The sequence below is a fragment of the Pantherophis guttatus genome, chromosome 6 (genome assembly GCF_059756535.1).
Source record: "Pantherophis guttatus breed Tessera chromosome 6, ASM5975653v1, whole genome shotgun sequence".
Classification (NCBI taxonomy): domain Eukaryota; kingdom Metazoa; phylum Chordata; class Lepidosauria; order Squamata; family Colubridae; genus Pantherophis; species Pantherophis guttatus.
In genome coordinates, this window is record NC_142068.1 from 8,559,617 (window position 1) to 8,576,532 (window position 16,916).

The 16,916-nt window shown below is 45.9% G+C and overlaps 1 protein-coding gene across 1 annotated transcript in view; it reads left to right on the forward strand.

Annotated features, from left to right (window-relative positions):
- The window catches only part of LOC117679779 (major facilitator superfamily domain-containing protein 8-like), a 36,299-nt gene extending 26,042 nt beyond the window's left edge, over positions 1-10,257 (forward strand). The window contains exons 7-12 of the mRNA XM_034442004.3: positions 274-347; positions 1,266-1,349; positions 6,149-6,278; positions 7,308-7,430; positions 8,550-8,680; positions 9,590-10,257. Coding sequence (XP_034297895.1) covers positions 274-347; positions 1,266-1,349; positions 6,149-6,278; positions 7,308-7,430; positions 8,550-8,680; positions 9,590-9,679 — 632 coding nt within the window. The 3' untranslated portion in view covers positions 9,680-10,257. The remainder of the gene's footprint in view (positions 1-273; positions 348-1,265; positions 1,350-6,148; positions 6,279-7,307; positions 7,431-8,549; positions 8,681-9,589) is intronic.
- Positions 10,258-16,916: the final 6,659 nt, after the last annotated feature.

The following is a 16,916-nucleotide window of genomic DNA, read 5'->3' on the forward strand; positions in this document are numbered from 1 at the left end:
AAACAGAGTTTGCACATCGCCGTAAACTTTAGAACTCTCTAACAGAGTTCATAACCAGGATCTTTTGTTTGCCTGATTCAGAGGGTTGTGTGAACCCAACCTTGAACTTTGCCAAGTAGAGCTTTCAAAAGTAAGGCACAGAGGGACGGTTTTATGACTAATCCTTCATTTCTTTATTTTCAACACCCCCCCCCCAAGTAAAAAGGGCCTCCTGCCTCCTCAGCCTCAGTAAGGCTCTTCCCGACTTGATGGTGGTTTGTGTTTTCATTTCAGAATATTTGCGGGAGGAAGTGGTGGTTCTCCTCACCGCCCAGTTCATTACTCTCTTCAATCAAACGGCGTTGGAGGTAGGTAGGCCCTAAATTGTGCATCGACCCCGGGCTCGTTGGGGAGCTCTGAAGCAGAGAGTGGGAGACTTAATGTTACGATATTTAAATCCAGTAGCTGGAACGGTGGGGTTGTGCGGTGAGCCAGAATTCTGGGAATTGAAGTTCACGCATCTGAAAAGTTCTCAAAGTTGGACACCCCGATCTAGAATCTCCTTTCCAATTTTTCCAATTTATTTATTCCTTCTCCCTTTTCCCCCCACACAATAGCAACCCTGTAAAATGGCTTAGATTGGAGCGATTAGCCCAGGGGTCTGTAACTTTAAATACTCAAAGAGCCATTTGGACCCGTTTCCCACAGAAAAGAAAACACCGAGAGCCACCAAACCTAGGTGGGCATGGTTGGCTGAGGAATTCTGGGAATTGGAGTCCACAAGTCTTAAAATGGCCAAGCATGGCTGGCTAGGGAATTCTGGGAGTTGAAGTCCACAAGTCTTAAAATGGCCAAGCATGGTTGGCTGAGGAATTCTGGGAATTGGAGTCCACAAGTCTTAAAATGGCCAAGCATGGCTGGCTAGGGAATTCTGGGAGTTGAAGTCCACAAGTCTTAAAATGGCCAAGCATGGCTGGCTGTGGAATTCTGGGAATTGGAGTCCACAAGTCTTAAAATGGCCAAGCATGGCTGGCTGGGGAATTCTGGGAGTTGAAGTCCACAGGTTTTAAAGTTGCCAAGATTGGACACCCCTGATACAGACCATACTTCTCTACCTTGGGGTCCCCCAGACCAAGTTTCTTCTTCCTCATTTGGAAGACTCGGAAGTTGAAATGTTGAGAATCAAAACCAGGAGTTTAATGTATTGAAAGTTGCTGCTTGTAGCGTCGGAGGCCATTCTAAGAATAGGTAAACCACCTGAAGCTTCTATTGATTTTCCTCTACAGACTATGGTGACTCCAATTACACAGAAGTATTTGAACTTTGGAGAACTGGAGAACAGCATCATGTATTTCCTGTGTGGTGTGGAGGTAAGGGTGAAAAGAGGTGACACTGTAACTGAGCAGTATGTGTTTGTTATAGGAGATTTTGCTCACTGTACCACTTTAATAAGGTAGAGTGTCGGTCTGATCAGGTAAAGCAGGTAGGAATCGTGGCTGGATGAGCTGATTCTACTTTATTGCAAAGCTACATTAATAGCATTATGGGGAATGCCATACATTATGGCAAATTTAAACAGCATGCTAAAAAGCAGAGACATCACCCTGCCAACAAAAGTGCGTATAGTCAAGGCGATGGTTTTCCCAGTTGCGATGTATGGCTGTGAAAGCTAGACCATAAGAAAGCCTGAGCGCCAAAGAATTGAGGCCTTTGAACTCTGGTGCTGGAGGAGACTCCTGCGAGTCCCTTGGACTGCAAGGCGATCCAACCGGTCAGTCCTAGAGGAGATCAACCCTGACTGCTCTTTAGAAGGCCAGATCCTGAAGAGGAAACTCAAATCCTTTGGCCACCTAATGAGAAGGAAGGACTCGCTGGAGAAGAGCCTCATGCTGGGAAAGATTGAGGGCAAAAGAAGAAGGGGACGACAGAGAACGAGGTGGCTGGATGGAGTCACTGAAGCAGTCGGCATGAGCTTAAATGGACTCCAGGGGATGGTAGAGGACAGGAAGGCCTGGAGGAAGGTTGTCCATGGGGTCGCGATGGGTCGGACACGACTTCGCAGTTAACAACAACAACAACAACATTAATAGAATCTTAATAGCGGAAATTTTGAGTAGTTTGGAGAACTGGCAAATACTACCTCTGGCTGGCCCCAGAGTGGGGAGGGAATGGAGATTTTGCAATATCCTTCCCCTGCTATGCCCACCAAGCCACGCTCACAGAACCGGTAGGGAAAAATTTTGGATTTCACCCTTGGGAAGGTCTCTTCCGACCCTCTTGCCCTGCCTATTTCAGGCAGTCCTTGACCTACAGCCATTCATTCAGTGACTCTCTGAAGTTACAACGGCACTGAAAAAAAGTGGCTTATGACCGTTTTGCACACTTACGACTTGCAGCATCCCCGTGATCAGGTAATCAAAATTTGGAGGTTTGGCAGCTGGTTCATATTTATGACGGTTGCAGTGTCCTGGGGTGACGTGATCGCTTTTTGCCACCTTCTGACAAGCAAAGTCAGCGGGGAAGCCAGATTTACTCAACAACCGTGTCCCAAATGTGCTTTTTCAAAAGGCAACTGGACTTTTGTTTTTTCCTTCGAAGATGTTTCGCTCGTCATCCGAAAAGCTTCTTCAGAACTGAAGTCAGAACTGAAGAAGCTTCTTGGATGAGAAGCAAAAGGTCTTCAAGGCGCAAAACAAAGAAAAAGCACCTTTGAGAAAATCAAGACTTGGATAATTGAGAATCTCCATGGACACTAACTCTATTACTGTACTGATTCATTTAATAACCGTGGTAAGAAGCATTATAAAACGGAACAAAACTCACCACTGTCGGAGTGTGCACAGGTCTATCCTGTGTATCAACCCAGGAACAAGTACAGCCAATAGTGGTTTGTATCAGTTAGTGGTTTTTATGTACAATAGGAATATAGGAATAATATATACACACACACACACGTGCTACAAGCAGTATCCCAACAAACAGCAATTACCGCAAGGAAGAAACTTGATGAACCAACCAACACTACAGCAGGGCCTCCTCTTATTACACAGGCTCTTAAAGGGATAACAGCCAAAGACCCTGCTGACTCATTCCCCTCATTGCATCAGCTGGTCAGCTCTTAAATTAACACCTTGACAGTTTTACTTAACAAGGTAAGTATTGGGCTCACTTGTGGTCATAAGTCAAGGACTACCTGTATCCATCTTTGAGCTATGCTGCTGCTTATCTGGCTGTTCGCTTGGCAGCGTCTCTTCTGCCAGGTCTGGGTGATGCTAATTTTGCTCTGCCCTGCCTCTGATAAACAGGTTCTTAAATAAGACTGTTCTTTCTGCGCCAACTCAGGAAGTTCAAACTGCCCAAGGAGCTGCTGATTCAGTTCTACAGAGGAATTATTGAGTCTGTCATCTGCACCTCCATAACTGCCTGGTTTGGATCTGCAACCCAACAAGACAGACACAGACTTCGGAGGATAATTAGAACTGCAGAAAAAACAATTGTTACCAACCTGCTTTCCATTGAGGGCCTGTATACTGCACGAGTCAAAAAGAGGGCTGTGAAAATATTTACAGACCCCTCGCATCCTGGACGCTATAGAGCACTGCATACCAAGACAACTAGACACAAAAACAGTTTTTTTCCCAAACGCCATCACTCTGCTGTATAAATAATTCCCTCAACACTGTCAAACTATTCACTAAGGCTGCATTACTATTTCTATTAATCTTCCCATCGATCCTATCACCTATCTCCTCCCACTTATGACTGCATGACTGTAATTTTGTTGCTTGTATTCTTAAGATTGATATTGATATTGGTTGTTTCCTGATTGCTTATTTGTACCCTTTGACAATCATTAAGTGTTGTTCCTTATGATTCTTGACAAACGTATCTTTTCTTTTTATGTACATTGAGAGCGTATGCACCAAAGACAAATTCCTTGTGTGTCCAATCACACTTGGCCATAAAAAATTCTGTTCCGTTCCGTTCCATTCTTCTATTCTATTCTATTCTATTCTATTCTATTCTATTCTATTCTATTCTATTCTATTCTATTCTATTCTATTCTATTCTATTCTATTCTATTCTTCTCCCAGGGTCTCTCTCACATGCCATTACATGCAGACAGGAGCTGAGTCCTCACTGCCAGGTCTTCCAATGTACCTCTTCCACATCAAACCTAAAGCAATGCATAATCCTTGCCCTTTATCTCCCTCTCTTAAAAGAGCCATCTCTAGGCGAGACGGGTGACAAACAAGTCCAATAAGTAAAATCAGATTTTGACTGTTGATAGACGGCAGTTATTAAGAATAACTAAAAATGGTTTGGGAAGAGACATTTTTAATGTAGCTAATGGGCGATGCTAATTTTGCTCTGCCCTGCCTCTGGTAAGCGGGTTCTTAAATAAGATAGGAACCTGGCAAACCTTTCGAGAAAGTGGGGCTGCGAGTCTGTAGTATAAATAATAATCTGTTTTAGGGTCTCTCTGCCTCTCCTTCCCTCCCTCCAGTTGATATTTCTGTGGTTCAAAAATGAAGGCCTTGGCCACCAGTTAAATTTCAGTGTCCATCTCATGATTTAGGCCCGTGATGGCGAACCTGTGGCACGCATGCCCAAAGTGGCACGCGGAGCCATATCGCCTGGTGTGCACGGCGTTGTCCATTCCTCTTCCAGGTTTCTGGCACGCATGCGCACCCGACAATCAGCTGACCTTTGTGTGTGCGGCAGTGTTGGAAACCGGAGGAGCTGGTCTTCCATTTTCCGGCCTGAGCATGCGCGCCAACCAGCTGATCGGTGTGTGCACGTTCGCGGCAGTAACTGGAAGACTTGCTGGCCGGTGCGCATGCGCACGCATGCCGGAAACCGGAAGTACCTCATCCAGCACGCGCATGCTCCCCTGGGCAGCTCCTCTTCCTGGTTACGGCCCTGAAGAGTGTGCACACGTGTGTAAGGCTCCCTTGCACACACGGTAAGTGCCATCACTGAATTAGGCTGTGTTCACACAATACGGTTAAGCCATTCCACAGAATTAGTCTAAATTTTATGAGTCTGCTTAATCCGTTGCCACATAAATTGAATGGGGGGAGGGAAGGAGGGAGGGTTTCAGATTTGACGAATAAAACAAATTAACCTAATGGGATGTGTTTGCGTGACAAGCTGTGTCATACACACAAAACTCCACCATCTAACTAACTAAAGTTCTTTGGTTAGTGGACAAGGAGAGCCAGTCAGAGGCAAGCCCCTCCCTTTGAACGCAGAGAGATTCTGGAGTAATCTCTGATCTCTTTGATTGACAACGTGGAAGCATGCTATGAGAGGGCTATGACAGTTCGACACAACCAATTTGCCATGGAACAACTTGTTTCAGGACAAGAGTCAAACTAGCATTAAATAAATCATGCTATAGAATCATTAAAAAAAAAAGGATGCAAAAGGACGGACAGAATGAAATGTGAAAGACATTAATTAAAATATTTATTTTAAATAATTATGGTATGTTTCGGAGTATAAGACCCTCTGGACTATAAGACGATCCTACCTTTTTGGGGGAGGAAAAGAAGAAAAAAAAATTCTGCCTCCTAGCAATTTGCCTCCTTGCAGTAAACAGCAAACAGCCTGTTTCAGTTTCAGTTTCAGTTTCAGCACAGCCTGATTAGCACAAGAAAAATAAAAATTTGCCTCTGCCTCCCAGCAATTTGCCTCCTTGCAGCAAACAGCGGAGGCTGAAAATGGGGCGCGCGGAGGCGGCAATAGGCAATGGCAATCCCTGCAGCCTGAAACAGCTGATGGTCAGGAGGCGGATCCAACTGACAATCAGCTGCTTGTGCTAATCAGGTTGTGCTGAAGCTGAAACTGAAATGGGCTGTTTGCTGCAAGGAGGCAAATTGCTGGGAGGCAGAGGCCAAAGGGTGGGGGCCAGCGGGTGGGCGGGGCTACATTCGGTGTATAAGACGCACCCAAATTTTCACCCTCTTTTAAGGGGGGGAAATGTGCATCTTATACTCCAAAAAATACGGTAAATTGAATTATTAAATTGTTCCATCGCGAATTATCCTGCGGTTTGTCCTGCGCTACGGCGAGTTGATGGCAGCGAGTTCTCCCAATCCTTGCTATGAGAGTCACTGCACACACAGTGTCCGATTACATGGTTATTGTGCCTCTTCTTTTTCAGGTCATCGCTGGCTTCTTCCTGGTGCGTTTTCTCAGTGCCCGGCTTTCGGATCGATTCATCTTGCTCCTAGGCCTGGTCATCTGCAACGTAGCCTGCGTCTGGTGCCTGCTGTTCCTGGCACACCCCCAGGGTAATGACGATGGACGGCTGGAGAAGAGCGGGAAGGTGTCTTCGTTCCCGTCTTCTCAGTTCCTGACCTCTTGATGCCCTGGAGATGTAGAGTTCTAGTAGAAGAGAATTATCTGTAACTCAGGATTGAACCGTGGGGCGCTTGGTGCTGACTGAACTTGGTTGTTTTCTTGAGGATGTTTCCTTACCCAATGAGGTGAACATCATCAGTGCTAGCAAGCAAATGTCTATGGAGATTCTTAGTCATTTACCTCAGGGGTCTCCAATTTTGGCAACTTTAAGACTTGTGGACTTCAACTCCCAGAGTTCCTCAGCCAGCTCTGCCGTAGCCAACTAACACTTGGAAGTTTTCTTAGCAGGTTTTCCTCTCCGTATATTTGCATGGATCATGATGAAACCCCGTAGCACATCTTGACCCACCAAAGAGCTACCATATTTTTCGGAGTATAAGATACACCTTAGATTTTGGGGAGGAAAATAAGAAAAAAGCTGATTGGCAGGTGGATCGGCCTCCTGGAATACCCCCAATCAGCTGTTCCCAGAGATGAATTTTAGCAACAGGTTCCTTAGTTGTGAGCTCTGTGCCTTGCTTTTTTTTCTGCCTCTGAAACTTCTGAAACTCCGTTTCAGAAAAAACTTTCTTTTCTTGACTCTGAAAGCCTCCGAAACAGAGCTTCAGAAAAAAAAGCCTCTGAAACTCTGTTTTTGAGGCTTTTTTTCCTGAAGCTCTGTTTGGGGGCTTCTTTTCTGAAGCTTCGTTTCTGATGCTTTTTTCAGCCTCTGGAACCTCGTTTGAGAAGCTGGATGGGGCTACATTCGGAGTATAAGACACACCCAGATTTTCACCCTCTTTTTTGGGGAGTAAAGGTGCATCTTATACTCCAAAAAATACGGTAAGTTAGGATGGCCAAGTTGAAGGTGGACGTCCAGGTGAGGGAACCAGTTTTGAGCGAGGGTGTGATTTACACTGGTATGATCTGCTGTGAACTTCCTCCTTACCTTGTTTTGCATGTCTCCGTCCCTCACTCAGGTACCTTTGCTGTCCTCCTCACGGAGCTGGTCGTAGGTGTCTTTTTGCAGGTCTTGGGCCTGCCCTTCGTGGCTGTCTCCCAGGTATCACTCTTTTCTAAAGTCACAGCAGAGAGAACACAAGGTAAGCAGAGGTGGGCTTCAAAAATTTTAGCAAGGGGTTCTCTGCCTGGTTGCTGGGTGGGCGTGGCCATGGTGGGCGTGGCCTAGTCGGCCTCCTGCATCACTGGCTTCAAGTCACTCACGCCCTTGTCACCTCCCGACTGGATTACTGCAATGCTCTCTACATGGGGCTCCCCTTGAAAAGCACCCAGAGGCTCCAACTGGTCCAGAATGCGGCCGCGCAGGTGGTTATGGGCGCAACTCATTGTGCCCACGTGACACCCCTCCTGCACGAGCTGCACTGGCTCCCAGTGGTCTTCCGGGTGCGATTCAAGGTGTTGGTTACCACCTTTAAAGTGCTCCACGGCATTAGACCTGGGTACCTTCGAGACCATCTTCTGCCACCAGTAGCCTCCCACTGGCCAGTCTGCTCCCACAGAGAGGGTCTCCTCAGGGTGCCATCGGCCAAATTATGTCTGCTGGCGACACCCAGGGGGAGGGCCTTCTCTGTGGGAGCCCCTGCCCTTTGGAATGAACTGCCCCCAGAAATGTGTAAGATCTCCGACCTCCGTGTATTTCGCTGTGCCCTCAAAACCTTGTTGTTCCGCCAGGCCGGGCTAGCAATGTAAAGATTTTAATTGGTTTTAAATGTGGGATTTTAAATTTGGGTTTTTTATAATTGAGTCAATTATTTATAATTTTAATTATTTTTAAATTTTGTCTGTCTTTATGCTTTTAATCAGGTTGTACACTGCCCTGAGTCCTTTGGGAGAAGGGTGGTATAGAAATAAAATTATTATTATTATTATTATTATTATTATTATTATTATTATTATTATTATTATTATTATCTTCTTTTAATGACCTCATAATCCCTTGCGGGATGGAGTCTGAGCAACTGAATGGAGCTGAGGGTTTACTGGCCAAATGCTCTTCCTGTCGCCAAGGCGGAGTTTTTTTTTCCCAAGTAGATATAGTTTCATTGTGTCCAGAGAGAGAAATATCTGCCTCTACCTAGGATTGAACTCACAGCCTCCTGATTGTGAGGCGAGAGCTCCACCTCTGGGCCACCGCACCACTCTTGTTGAGAGCCTTAATAGAGCTGGATTTATTTCTCTCTCGTTCTTTCTTCTTTTGGCAGGTTTCAGTCAGGGTCTCCGTCGCTCCGTTGGGGGAATTGCCACCATCCTGGGGCCTTTGTGGGCTGGAGGATTGACGGATAATCTGTACATCATGCTAGGTGTGATGATGGGGCTCCTCAGCCTCTTGATGGTGAGTGTGTGAAGGCCAGTTTTCCTTTCTCTTTCTTCAGCCGGAGCGTCCCGTGTTAAAAGTGTCATTCTGAGATCCCAGCTTTCTCTCTTCTGAAGAGAGGATCTTCCTGCTGTGGGGGGAAAAAAATAGAAAAATAAAATCTGAGGATCACAGAAAGCAGCCAAGTATTTTCATGACCGTTTTCAGACAATTGCTGGAACCGAAGAGTTCTTAAGAGGCAAAGCCACGGTGGCGCAGTGGTTAGAGCTGTTGTGACCCGGGCCCAAGTAGTTAGTATTAAATACATGCAGTTCGAAAACAAACAGACTTTATTAGAACAGATGAGAATTAACACATTCTCAGCGTAGTCCAAACTAAATTAAAGCAAATTCTTCAAAACACCATTGCACAGTTTATCACCGACCTTGGGATAATTAGGCAAACTGCCAAAGGCTTTTCTTGGCAAAAGTTTAGAAGTAGAAGACGCCGACAAGAAATGAATACAGTGAAACAAGAACCAATTCTCTCAACGGTTGTTTTCCGGAAAAGAGGCCAAGAGCCGTTGCTGGTCTTTTAAGCCTTATGGGAGGGGCCAATCATCTCTTGGCCTTACTCCTGAGTCGTCCTCTCTACTTTATCTGCTCCTGCCTTCTGACAGCTCTTCTCATACGTGGACTAGGAACAGGCTCCTCCTGTTCCTCTGTCTCTCTACTGTTTGACTCTGGGGGCTCCGGAGTGCACGCATCACTCCCAGATGGCCCTGGACCCATCTCTGCCTCCGATGCAGAGCCCTCATCTGGGCCTTCCCCAGCCTCCAGGACTGGCCCATGTTCCTCCCCAGCCTCCTCACTGTCCGACTCCACTGCCAGCTCCGCAGGCTGCTGGCGGACCACAACAGAGTTACTGTTATTTTTCTTTCCCCTGCAGGTCATGGTGGGGCTGTCCTACAAATATCTGGTCGAGATCCCGAGTCCGTACCCCTTGCCACGAACAACCCAGGAGGAGTCCAACTCATGAGGATCCAATGAGTTGTCCTTGGAGGGATGGAGAAGCTCATATCCCCACACCCCCAGGTGAAGGAACTGCCAGCCAGCTGGCCATGCCAAGGGGAACCACTTTGGCTTTCAAATTCCCGACTCAGCAACATCAGGAGAAGCCAGTAGAGATGGAGGAGTCGGATGGAATTTGTTTTGGTCTCTTCTTTCCACCAGAATATTTCTTTTCTTTTATTCCACCCCCCCTACGAACCCAGTTTTCTTTCTTTGGGCTGCCGAAAAGGAAAAAAATAGGGTGCTAACCCTTCAGTTGAGCGAAGATCCAATGCAAATCTCATGTCCCCGTTTTGCAGAAGAGAACCAACGAGCTCCTTGGTGAATCTGAAATCCTTCTACGAAAAAAAAAAAAAAAGAGAAGACACGCCGGCCTTTATTTAATCTTTACTTTCTTAATAATTTATTATGACTTTTGTGACCCACCCGTTATTTTACTGCTGCTGCTATCCGCTGCTGTTTTCACAATTCCGACCTTGATGATTGTTAAACTGCACTGGGAGGGCTGGATGTTTTTATTTATTAAAAGTATTTCCACTCTGTCCACCTTTGGGCTGAAGACTGAATAGAACCTAGAACAAGGAATAATAAGAGTTGGACGGGCCCTCGGAGGTCTTCTAGTCCACCCCGTTGCTTGAGCAGGAGACCCTGTACCAGTCATGGCAAACCTTTTTGCCATCGCGGGCCAAAAGCGGGAGGAGTGGGGGGGGTCGTGCACGCGCATGGCCACACCCATAATTCAATGCGCCCCGCCCCCCATGCAAACCCCGCTTTGGCATGCAATGGCACAGTAGGCCTGTTTTTCACCCTCCCCAGGCTCCAGAGGCTTTCTAGGCGCCTGGGGAGGGCGAAAACAGCCTTCCCCACCCCCTTGGAGGCTGGAAATGGCCCATTTGCTGACTTCTGGTGGGACCCAGAAAGGTTCTGGAACCTGGGGAATGAAAAACGGGCCTTCCCCACCCCCTCTGGAGGCCGGAAACAGCCTTTTTCCCGACTTCCAGTGGGCCCGGAAGGCCCGAAAATCAGCTGGCCGGCACGCATGTTAAGGATATTGTTGTGTTAACCAACCAGCAGAGTAAGTGCACAGAGAAACGGTACTGAGAGCAATGAATACAATACATACAAACTGGTTTAACAAAGCTTTGCTTTGTCGTGAAAAACAATTGCATAGTCTTTTTAGTCAATCCAAGTCTTTAGCCATTCAAATCAATCCGAAGTTACAGATATCTTCTTACCAGACAAACAGCAGTTGGTAATAAACAGCAATTCAACGCTGGTAACAAATCATGATGGTAGCAGATCCATCCACGTCTTCACACACGACAGTAACAGTTCCAATCAACAGTTTCAGTCAAGCAGCAAGTCAAGCAATGATGAGAGCAGGTCCAACAATGAATATAGCTTGGCTTTCTCCTTATATACAGTTTACACTAGTAATTATCCACTTAAGATAAGTGAAGTCAGCAGTGCAATGACTCAACAGTACAATTATGATAATTGCAGTCAGCATTCAGTCAGCAGTCATTAGTCAATACAATGACTCAGCAGTACAATTACTCAGCATTACATCTTAGAGTTAAAGAATACATTTAAAGTGATAGCACACATATATTGCCTGGACAACTTGTTAGACTTACACCGTATCCTAACAACGCACATGTGCGCCGGAGCTGAACTAGGGCAATGCTTACATGCCCACCAATATGGCTCCATGTGCCACCTATGGTACGCGTGCCATAGGTTCGCAATCCTGACCCTATACCATTTCAGACAAATCCAGTCACTTTTTGAAAACTTCCAGTGATGAAGCACCCACAACTTCTGGAGGAAAGTTGTTCCATTGGTTGATTGCTCTCACCATTGGGAAGTGTCTCCTTAGTTCCAGGTTGCTCCTCTCCTTGATTAGTTTCCATCCATTGTTTCTTGTTTTGCCTTCTGGTTCTTTGGAAAATAGGTTGACCCCCCACGTTTTTATACAATACAAATTTTATACAAATTTAATAAAACCTAAAAAACCTATAGTAGGCCCTCAAATATCGGAACAGTGCTACCATGACATCCCTAATCCTTCTTTTCATTAGACTACTAGCCAAAGCCTATTCCTGCAACCGTTCATCGTACGTTTTAGCCTCCAGCCCTCTAATCATCTTTGTTGCTCTTCTCTGCACTCTTTTCAGAGTCTCAATATCTTTTTTATATTGTGGCGACCAAAACTGGATGCAGCATTCCAAGCACGGCTTTACTAAGGCTTTGTAAAGTGGTACTAGTACTGTATTTTTCGGAGTATAAGATGCACTGGAGTATAAGACGCACCTTAGTTTTTGGGGAGGAAAATAAGAAAAAAGCTGATTGGTGGGTGGATCGGCCTCCCGGAATACCCCCAATCAGCTGTTCCCAGAGGTGAATTTTAGCAACAGGTTCCTTGGTTGTGAGCTCTGTGCCTTGCTTTTTTTTTTTTTTTTTGCTTTTTTTTCTGCCTCTGAAACTTCTGAAACTCTGTTTCAGAAAAAAACTTTCTTTTCTTGCCTCTGAAAGCCTCCGAAACAGAGCTTCAGAAAAAAAGCCTCTGAAACTCTGTTTGGGGGCTTCTTTTCTGAAGCTCTGTTTGGAGGCTTTTTTTCTGAAGCTCTGTTTGGAGGCTTTTTTTCTGAAGCTCTGTTTGGGGGCTTCTTTTCTGAAGCTCTGTTTGGAGGCTTTTTTTCTGAAGCTCTGTTTGGAGGCTTTTTTTCTGAAGCTCTGTTTGGAGGCTTTTTTTCTGAAGCTCTGTTTGGGGGCTTCTTTTCTGAAGCTTCTTTTCTGATGCTTTTTTTAGCCTCTGAAACCTCCATTTGAGAAGCTGGGTGGGGCTACATTCGGAGTATAAGACGCACCCAGATTTTCACCCTCTTTTTGGGGGGGGGGGGAAAAGGTGCGTCTTATACGCCAAAAAATACAGTACTTCACATGATCTTGATTCTCTCCCTTCTGATAATGCAGCCTAGGATTGTGTTGGCTTTTTGGGATGCTGCCGCACACTGTTGGCTCATATTTAAGGGATAGTTCACCAGGATTCCAAGATCCCTCTCTCCCAATTATTGGCATTAAGCCAAGTTTCACTTGGGTTTTTCTTTTGTTTGTTTTTAAGTTGGTTGGGGAAAAAGACTGGAATGAGAAAAATCCCACAACAGGTCTAGAAGGAGAGTTTGTGGAATCCGAAGGACCAGCTGGTTGGTGCCCCGGAACTCGGAAGAGTAACGGGCAACAGCTCGTGTGCCCGGAGAGATGGTTCTGCATGCCACTTCCACCACATGTGCCATAGGTTCATCATCACGGGTCTAGACATTCATCAAACAAATAACAGTACTGGGAAACCAAATTAGTAAGTGTGAGAAAGCTTCAGAGAGGCTCAGGATATCATAAAGACCCACCACCCCCTTCTCCAGAAATACCTCCAAAATGTGCAAAGCAGGAAAAATAAAACACCCATTTGTGTGTTTAACATGACCCCCTGTATTGGTATGTGGAAATGACCTTGGAGACAACATCGATGGGATATGAGGCAGCTCAGCCCATAGCAGGAATGGGGAATGGGATAGGCAACTCAGAAGGGACCCTCCCAAGTTTCTTGGGCTGCAAAGGCGACGGCAGAAATGTATTATTGTGGAGTTTGGGATGGTCTCTGAGCTTGATTGTTTGCTTGGAGATACTCCATTTCAGGGGTGAAATCCAGCAGGTTCTGACAGGTTCTGGAGATCCGGTAGTGGAAATTTTGAGCAGTTTGGAGAACCGGCAAATACCACCTCCGGCTGGCCCCAGAGTGGGATGGCAATGGAGATTTTGCAATGTCCTTCCCCCAGGAGTGGGGAGGGAATGGGTATTTTGCAGTATCCTTCCCCTGGAATGGGGTGGGAATGGGTATTTTGCAGTATCCTTCCCCCAGGAGTGGGGTGAGAATGGGTATTTTGCAGTATCCTGCCCTTGGAGTGGGGTGAGAATGGGGATTTTGCAATATCCTTCCCCCAGGAGTGGGGTGGAAATGGAGATTTTGCAATATCCTTCCCCCAGGAGTGGGGAGGGAAAGGATATTTTGCAGTATCCTTCCCCAGGAGTGGGGAGGGAATGGGTATTTTGCAGTATCCTTCCCCTGGAATGGGGTGGGAATGGGTATTTTGCAGTATCCTTCCCCCAGGAGTGGGGTGAGAATGGGTATTTTGCAGTATCCTGCCCTTGGAGTGGGGTGAGAATGGGGATTTTGCAATATCCTTCCCCCAGGAGTGGGGTGGAAATGGAGATTTTGCAATATCCTTCCCCCAGGAGTGGGATGGAAATGGAGATTTTGCAATATCCTTCCCCCAGGAGTGGGGAGGGAATGGGGATTTTGCAATATCCTTCCCCCAGGAGTGGGGAGGGAATGGGGATTTTGCAATATCCTTCCCCCAGGAGTGGGGTGAGAATGGGTATTTTGCAGTATCCTGCCCTTGGAGTGGGGTGAGAATGGGGATTTTGCAATATCCTTCCCCCAGGAGTGGGGTGGAAATGGAGATTTTGCAATATCCTTCCCCCAGGAGTGGGGAGGGAAAGGATATTTTGCAGTATCCTTCCCCAGGAGTGGGGAGGGAATGGGTATTTTGCAGTATCCTTCCCCTGGAATGGGGTGGGAATGGGTATTTTGCAGTATCCTTCCCCCAGGAGTGGGGTGAGAATGGGTATTTTGCAGTATCCTGCCCTTGGAGTGGGGTGAGAATGGGGATTTTGCAATATCCTTCCCCCAGGAGTGGGGTGGAAATGGAGATTTTGCAATATCCTTCCCCCAGGAGTGGGATGGAAATGGAGATTTTGCAATATCCTTCCCCCAGGAGTGGGGAGGGAATGGGGATTTTGCAATATCCTTCCCCCAGGAGTGGGGAGGGAATGGGGATTTTGCAATATCCTTCCCCCAGGAGTGGGGAGGGAATGGAGATTTTGCAATATCCTTCCCCCAGGAGTGGGGAGGGAATGGGGATTTTGCAGTATCCTTTCCCTGTCATGCCCACTAAGCCACACCCACAGAACTGGTAGTAAAAAAAATTGGATTTCACCACTACTCCATTTACCTGACTAGGTAACATCTGCAGGGAAACAACCTAGCTCAGAGAGAGCAAGGCACTGCACAAGTTCAATCCTGAGCCACACATCTTCTATTAGATATGTAGTTTTTCGGATTTGCAAGATTCTGTGAACGTAACCTTGCAGATAAAGTAGAATTAGCCGATGTGGACGTGTTTCCTATTTGGACTTCTTCACAAGGCTCACACACATAAACACACACACACACACACACACACACACACACACACAGTATGCCTGCAACGTTTTCCTCGAGGAATTCAAGACAGCTTACATGGTGGTTTCATTTTAACCTCCTAACCACCATCCTGTGAGATAGGCCAGGGGTTGGGGAAGAAAGGCAGACAGAGACTGGCTCAAAGCCTCCAAGGACTTTGGAGGGCTTCCTACGATGATGTGTGGGAATGGCCTTGGGAGATTGGGTAGGGAGGAAAGCTCCTGCTCAGGGAATGATCAGATAAGGTGAAGGAGCCCACAGCTGTATCCAGGTAGTCCTCGACTTACAACAGTTCATTCGGTGACTGAAATTACAACAGCATTGAAAAAAGTGGCTTGTGACCTTTTTTCAACCTTAACAACCGTTGCAATAGAAGGTTTCAGTTCTGGGTCTTCCCAGTTATTAATCCCTATTAATCAACGCTCGTACAGTATATATAGCAGATGTACATGTGGCAATTGCTGCCAATTCTATAACCAGGGTGGATAAAAATCGATGATTTAAAAATAAAAAATTAAAAAAATCAGGTTTTTTATTTAAATCGGATTTTTTTTATTTTTATCAAATTTATTTTATGCTTTTGAAGTAAAAATCTAAAGATAGTGTTCTATTTAAGATACATTAATAATTTAGTTTATTCAGCATGAAACACGGAGCTTAGTTGTGTAGCAACTAATTTTTAGTTGAGGAGGCTGTATATTCTGCAATATTGGGACTGTTGGTGAGTTAACAGCAGGTCAGAGGAGGAGCTGCTGTGGGACGGAGATGACAGTTGCTCTTTAAAAAGTATGATTTAAATTGAGTTGATTTAAACCAAGCCTATTTATTAGTGATTTAAATTGACGTGATTTAAATCGTGATTTAAATTGACGTGATTTAAATCGTGATTTAAATCGACGTGATTTAAATCGTGATTTAAATCGACGTGATTTAAATCCTGATTTAAATCGACGTGATTTAAATCCTGATTTAAATCGACGTGATTTAAATCAAATCAAACCCACCCTGCCTATAACTTAGGTGAACAATTCAAATAGAAAGGAGGTTTATCCGACCTACACGAAAAGGGACCGAGGAATCGTAGCTTCTCACAATGTGACAAGCCGATGAACGAGTGACGGTTGCCAGCAATTTGAGCGCAGGTCTTGACTTGTTCCCATGGAGGCGTTATTTCCAAATCTTCAGAAGCCGATAGCTCCATTTCATTTTTAAGGGGTTAGAGCTCGCCCCGAGATCTGTATCCAGTTCTGGGCAAGATCCAGATGGGTTCATTGAAATGTGAACCACTCCAAAGTGGGAACTAGCCGCCTGGCCCTGTGAAAATAAGAGAGGACAGGAGCTGGGAAAGTTTAGCCGTGAGAAAGTAGGACAACAACTCCGAGAGTTGATGGACTTTCCTTTCCTGGACGAGTCGAGAGGAGACAGCTGTGAATTTCTTGAACTTGAGTTTCTCATGGAGAGAGACGTTTGGACTTGAATGCCTTCAGCCCCTCCTTCTGCTTTCCATATCTAGGTTTCTGTTCTATGAATATACAGCTGCTTATTAAAATTGGGGTTGATTTTTAATTGGAGGAGATGAAGATGTTGTTTATTCCAGGAGGGGGCACTGTGGTTCCATCAACATCAAAGTGGGTGCAGAGCATTACTAACAATAACAGAATAATACAGTTGGAAGGGACCTTGGAGCAGGGGTGAAATGCTCCCGGTTCGGGCGAGTAGGTAACAATGGTGGCGGGCAGTTCGGAGGACCAGTAGCAAAAATCTCTGCCCCCGCCCCCCCATGCCCAGCTGAGCCGCGCGATCATCAAAGGCTTTTTTTCTTTTAAATGGCTCTGACGATCCCAGCTCTGACGATCCCAGCTGAGTTGCCTGCCGATCAGGCAAGTCAGCTTGGATCGTCAGA